The sequence below is a fragment of the Brugia malayi genome, assembly GCF_000002995.4.
Source record: "Brugia malayi strain FR3 genome assembly, contig: Bm_v4_Chr3_scaffold_001, whole genome shotgun sequence".
In the NCBI taxonomy this organism is placed as follows: domain Eukaryota; kingdom Metazoa; phylum Nematoda; class Chromadorea; order Rhabditida; family Onchocercidae; genus Brugia; species Brugia malayi.
In genome coordinates this window covers 3,382,649-3,389,532 of record NW_025062477.1, presented here as the reverse complement: position 1 = coordinate 3,389,532, position 6,884 = coordinate 3,382,649, and the positions used below count along the sequence as shown (strand labels likewise).

General features: G+C 30.7%; 2 protein-coding genes across 2 annotated transcripts; one reads left to right on the top strand and one right to left on the bottom strand.

Moving 5' to 3' along the window:
• Positions 1 to 1,024: 1,024 nt before the first annotated feature.
• On the top strand, positions 1,025 to 2,633 carry Bm17618 (Uncharacterized protein; the record flags this gene model as incomplete). Its single annotated transcript, XM_043079859.1, has 5 exons — positions 1,025 to 1,150; positions 1,445 to 1,599; positions 1,668 to 1,902; positions 2,252 to 2,302; positions 2,496 to 2,633. The coding sequence occupies 5 exons, from the start codon at positions 1,025 to 1,027 to the stop codon at positions 2,631 to 2,633; spliced, it is 705 nt and encodes a 234-aa protein (XP_042935793.1).
• Positions 2,634 to 4,685: 2,052 nt separating this feature from the next.
• Positions 4,686 to 6,792, bottom strand: Bm17617 (Uncharacterized protein; the record flags this gene model as incomplete). Its single annotated transcript, XM_043079858.1, has 4 exons — positions 4,686 to 4,834; positions 5,039 to 5,302; positions 6,308 to 6,447; positions 6,662 to 6,792. The coding sequence occupies 4 exons, from the start codon at positions 6,790 to 6,792 to the stop codon at positions 4,686 to 4,688; spliced, it is 684 nt and encodes a 227-aa protein (XP_042935792.1).
• Between the last annotated feature and the right edge of the window lie 92 nt (positions 6,793 to 6,884).

Genomic DNA, 6,884 nt, shown 5'->3' with positions numbered 1-6,884 from the left:
ACACATAGGGCTATGTTTAATTATTAGGCTTCTGTTATGCTTGCTAATATGCATTCTACTAGACATCTGTGATTTTAAAAGTTTTTTAACGTGACTTTATAAATTTTGACTGCTTACGTAGCTGGAGATCGACAGGAGACGTTGAATGGTGAATGTTTTAGTTAAGAAAGAATTTCCAAAAATAATAGCAATTGTGTTTCTTAACGATATGCGTATAAAATTAATACTCCATATAATAATGGAAAGCTCATCTAAAGGAATCGCAAACTAATTTTCCAGGTTCAAATATTTCTGCCGCGTTCTCGCTTTCGAATTTGCTTTTACCGCGCGCACTCCCTAGCGAATTTCTATTTTTACCACATTCTCCTAAGTATGTCTGTCACTCGCACTTATCACGAATTTCTATTTTTGCCCTCCCAAATTTCTATTTCTGCAAGCACAAAATATTATAGAGCAATATTATGATTCAATATTCTGAGGAAGAATTTTACTTGCCCAGTTTCTTTTTTTTTTTTGATAGCTTTCTAAAAATTATCCTTCAGCTCTAATGAAATAATCGAATTTCCATTATTAATTGTTGTGGCGGTTATTATTTCATAACAGCCACAAACTATTTCTGTATTCTCATTTATATTTATTCAATTAAAAACAGACAGAATAATCTTGCAAATGCATTACAATATTTCACTACTACCATTATGATCCCAAGCAAAAATCATATATGCAAATATCTTATCTATACATCTGTGATTTTAAAAGTTTTTTAACGTGACTTTATAAATCTGTGATTTTAAAAGTTTTTTAACGTGACTTTATAAATTTTGACTGCTTACGTAGCTGGAGATCGACAGGAGACACAAGTATTTTCAAATACTCACATATAGCGTGGTATATCAGTACTATATTCCCTCAAAAATTTTTACATTAACGTATCACTTTTGTTCAGCTGAACATGTCAACAGAAAATATTTTCTAAGCTAATATCTTCAAAGAATGATTGCTGGTTTAGAAGATATTTCGAAAGATGAAAGTGTCTGGTTTCGGTACACTGAAGAAGCTACGGTTTTTTGGTAGTTTTGATATGATGAGTACTTCTGCAAATTTTGGCTTAAAATGTTTTATTTCGCAGTTGAAGGAAATGTTATTTCAGGTAGCAAATTCAAGTTGCAAATTGCACCAAGCGGTCATAGCTTGCCACCAAAAGGTTATGACTCAGGTGTGAACTATTATCAGGCTCCATCAGGACACGGCAACGTTGTAGTCAATGAAAATAGTGAACGTTTACAACTTCTGAAACCATTCATTCAATCCTTGGGATGGGAAGGATCTTGAAAATATGTTAATATTAATTAAAGTAAGTTGCACAGAAGATTAATCCAGTTTTCATTTTAGAATTTCATTATCTTCATGATTTAATTTTTGCTCTTGGTATTTTAAAATTCAGGTAAAAGGAAAGTGTACAACAGACCATATCAGTGCTGCTGGACCCTGGTTGAAATTCCGTGGTCATTTGGATAATATTTCAAATAATCTATTCTTAACTGCTGTCAATGCGGAAAATGATGAAATGAACAAGGTAATTATAGTTGTTGAGTACTGGTTCGAAAAGGTTTGATAATTAAATTTTTCTTCAAAGATTTTTGTAAACCGACAACACTCAATTTCAGGACTTTATTTATTAGATTATGGGAAAGAATTTCTAATTATAAAGTTCGCAATCATTTGACGGGCAAGTATGATACGGCATCTCAAACGACACGTCACTATAAGTCGGATGGAGTAGCTTGGATAGCAGTGGGTGACGAAAACTATGGTGAAGGCTCATCTCGTGAACATGCAGCTTTAGAACCTAGACATTTCGGTGGACGTGCAATTATTGTAAAAACCTTTCTCGGATTCACGGTAAGTATTTTACATTTCAGTTCGCTGTAAATTTAATCTGGAAAGAAAATATTTAACTTATTTGGCTTTTGCATTATCAAGAACCTTTTGCTTCACCACAAATAATAAGATTTTTGAAACCTTATCGACCGCTTTTAATATAGTCACATAATACTTTAAAACGTATAATGATTGTTTCAAACTCCATTCAAATTTTGTTGTCTTTTTACTTTAAATTAGCTGAAGTATTTTGATTTAGTGGATCTTACATAGGAGGCAATAAATTCCTTATAAATTGATGTTGAATATATCAGGTGTTTTCAGTTTCTGAAAAGCGTTTGCTGATCCAAATGATTACAATAAAGTTAAGCCAGACGACAAGATATCAATTGTTGGTTTGAATGATTTTGCACCTAGCAAGGTTGTTCTCTTTTTCTTGTAAATTCTTTATTCAACACTATTGCTTTTGTCTTGTTTTATTTTAAGATATTAGTTCCTTATCAGGATGTGAAATTATACCTACATAACGTATGTGATTACGCATTAAAAATTAGTTGACACTGTTGATGGTTCCATAAAAATTTCGAGTCTTGAAGATTTGGTTTTTTTTTTAGCCATTAAAATGCATCTTGAAACACGTTGATGGTAAAAAGGAGGAGATCTGGCTGTCTCACAGTTTTAATGCGGCTCAAATCGAATGGTTTAAGGCTGGCTCAGCACTGAATCATATGAAAGCAATGAAGAAAAAGTGACTCATTCCATGTTTCTATGACAGGAAATAGAAATAAGATGAAGAGATTGGTGATTGCTCTGAATTTTAGCGAATGATTAAGTTATAACATTTGTCCGCATATTTAGTTCACTTTTGTACTAATTTTACTCCCAAAAATTTCTATCTCATCTTCATATTTTAGTATTTCCAAAACAAATAATGATTGTCCAAAGTGATCTTAATGCGAACGTTTATATCAGCTAGTTTCCGATGATATTTCCTTATTTATTGCATTTATTGGAAGAAATTAATTTTGGAAATCGACTTGATAAATTAGAGGGAGAAGATTTAATCGATATTACTTCTGAATTTTTCAGGATTGAGTGACTGGTATGTGTGTAAACATGAGATGTATCCCTTATTATATATTGTATATCTTAGTGATCCTCTGATTTTGTTCGATTTCGAATTCTTGTGATAAAATGTTCAAGTCAGTATTTAGTAGGATTCTTTTGTGCATGTTGATTGCAGTCATTTTGGATAGTTGGACGGTCTTGATACTTCCCGTTTTTGTTTGTAATGATTGTACTGTTCATAATTCTCATGTACTTTAATAATAATCTTATTGATTTCAAGTTTCTTTTGATGTTTTTGCATTTCAACATTTCAGGAGCATCAAATACTGGAAGAGAATTTTCGGAAACACAAATTCTTGTGGATAGTTAATAGGTTGGAATTAATAGTTCTCTAAACAAATTACGATATTACTTCTGAATTGAAAATTAGAGGTTAGAGGGAAAGAAAACTGAATCAAACTGAGTACAATTATCGTTTCTCATCCTAAATAATAACATACATATTAATTTATTTAAATGCGTGTTCGAAGTTATACTGAGGAGTTTTATTTATTATACAGTGATATACAGACAGCAAGCGAATCACAACAAATGTATATTGCTCGTTAGGTGGATAGCATCCAATATATTTAATTAATGAATAGCTAGCTATGTTCAGGGATGGAATTTAAATTCATTTATGGATTTTGATTTAAGAACAATCGAAGCATGGGTATAGCTAATAATATTTCCTTATTGTAGTCTGGGAGAACTCTTCAAAAATACTAAATTTTTCCAGCATTATGAATAAAATTATATGTGAGATTCAAAATTTTTATTAATAGTAGAGTAGAGAGTGTGTTAAATTACTTCAGATTAAGAAAGATATTTTGTTGTTTTGGAATAATATCACATTAAGAAATATTTGCCAATTCGTATTTCCTTACTTTTCATCGAGTTCAATCGAGTGGAAAAAAAAATGTATAATTAGGAACTAAGTAATTCATAACTTTAGCATAATTCTATTGATGTACCCTTATGCTAGCCATTTTCTGAGAAAAGTTTGATTCTGAGTTCATTGCACGAAAATGTAAACATAATTAATCTATTACACGTTCAAAAACAAGACAGCAGGCCTGAACTGAACAAAATCAAAATTTCACATCAGAAAATCACCAGTGGCATAAATGACCAGTTGGAAAAAAAAAAAAAAAAAAAAAAAACCGCGCATGACTAATATATATGAAATTTTATAAGAACTAATTTTGCCTTTAATTTTTGCAGCTTTTCTTAGCGAAAAGTATACGAGATCAAAAGAGAATGGGAAGGGATGATTAAAATGAATGAAGAAGATGAAAAGTGATAAAATATTTGAAAGAAAAGATCTCAGACTGAAAGATTTGCCTTTATCGCAAGATAATGATGAAATAATTTCCTCATAAATTCCTGAAATATTTTCCTAAATGAATGTGAATAAAATTAAAGTTTTGTAGCTTCTTATCCCAGTATGCATTATTACTCTGCTATAAATCTCATTTCTCTGACAAATTGACTAGAACTTTAAAAGTGGGAAATTTTTAATTCAATGTTCTTATTAAAAATTTTCCTTGTAATTTTATTCGCTTCAATTTGTTAGTTTTGTCATTTTTTTTTAAAAAACTGAACTGCAATAAGTGACAATTTGAATTTTCTGTCCTATAGGAAAGAAAATATTTTTGCTTTTTCTTTTTAAAGTGTTATCAAATATCATTTTTTTATTAGAAAGGATGACTGTATTCAGCGATCGTTTCAAAGAACTTTCGACGTTCACTCACTGGAATAATCATTGAACGTCGTAATTCACTGGCTAAATAATTGGTTGTCATCTCACTTACTGGTATCGCTGGATTGCTATGGAATCGAACATCTTAAATTTGATTACATAATTCATTTGTTAACAATAAGTGATTACAGAATAACTGTTACAATATATAAAGTCGTAACCGTTAAGTTGGACAGTAAACATAGCAATTCTCCATTAAAAATTTAAGTTATATATTAATTTTTATGAGTTTTCCTCATCTGAATTCTATATTCCATTTGAATTTATACTACTAATTTAGTTACTTACCATTACGTCTTGAAGTCATTTTTGATGTCACTTGACGATTTCTTCGAAATTTGACCCCTTGATCGGATGGAAGATGCCAAATCGATGAAACGACTGCTGTTGGTTGTGTTACTATGCTGTCGCTGTTGTTGAGTGATGGAAAACTGAGAGCTATCTGTTGTTGTTGTTGCTGTTGCTGCTGCTGAAGAGTTGGAAAGTGAGTTTGACGTGTTCGGTGTGTCACCGATTCCTCTCGTAATAACGGTACGTCGTCTACGCGTTCCTCTGCAACGAAAAAATATGAAAGTGATACTGTCAAAAGAGGTATTCCAAACATTTTGACACAAAAATGATAGCACTAGTTGTAACTTTATAGCATATTGTTGATAAGCTAAAAGGAATGAATCATTTGCTATAAATTTTTACTAGTGCTATCCTTTCTGTCATCAAAATAATGAAAAAAGAAAGAAACTACTGAATTTTAACCAAAAAAAAAAAACACAAAAATGTCATTTTACAAATCAATGCTGAAATGAAGGCATGAAGCAATTAGGCAGGAAAAGAAGGCTGATAGAAGGAATTGACAACAGCTAATAAAGTTCAGGCAACATGCTTTACTAATATAGAATTTAGAAATAACAAGCATGCATCACAGGATTGAAGAAGAATAATTATGTTACTGTCTATGATCACCATAAGAAGGTAAATTTGAAAATTTCTTCAACGAAAAGAAAGATGATAGAAATTTTATTAGAAATATGGATATATTTTGAAAAATTTTACAATAAATTATTGGTGATCTTAAACTTAGTACTAGAAAAAATCAAATTGAGCCTAAAATGCCAAGCCAATTTCAAACATTTTTACACATACTAAAGCTTACCGATTTTGTCGTTTTGGCAGTTCTGCAAACAACTTAAATTTGAATAGAATTTTTTGAAGATTTTAGTAATTTTCAAAAAACAACAAAAAAAAAAAGGAATAAGTTTGAAGTGATGCATTGACATGTATAAAATTACCAAGAAGCGAAGGATGATAATAATGCCAAAGGGCCTTGCACTTGCAGCCAAAAAAGCCTTGAAAAGTGTGTAAGTAAATAAGTAAGTGAATTGTAGCAACCCAGTGATGGACTTCTATCTCATTAACAGATTAAAAGATGACCCCTATGGTTCAAGCTGATTACGATAAAAGTCATATCATAACTTACATTCGTCAAATATATCTAAGTTATCCTAAGCTTAATTTGATCACTGTTACATTCACATAAAACATTAGAAAAAATGAACCTACCATATTTAACAGGAAGTTCTTCACCGGTCAAATCAGCAGTTCGACGTTCCAGAAATGCCACCGTCTGCCTCAGCTCTTCAATTATTATGTCTTTTTGCCGTAATTCACGATGCAAGCGTCTATTTTGGGTTTCTACATCACTAAAAATAAAATTTCACATTAAAATACATTAAAATTTACAAATTTGAAAATTTTTTTTTCGTCAAAAAAACACAAAAATCCTCTAAAATATTTGATAAATCTAGTTTTAATTGTCATAAATAATAAGAAAATTTTGCTGAAAAAAATGAGACAAAACAAATAAGAGGAAAAAAAAAAAAAAAACAAAAGAAAGCTTTAAAATATTTAAAATACTTCAACGATGACTGATTTTCTTTGTCGGCCAGCAATAAAGACATCTTCTCATCAAGCTGAGAATTCTCCAGACATTTTGCCGAGTATAATGCCGACAACTGAGCTAATTCTGTACTCATTTGCTCCAACATTTTACTGTAACAAGAAAATAGGCAAAAAAAAAAAAAGAGTCAGATATATTGGAATAAAATATTTAAATAATCTTAATGAAAAGTACTCTCAC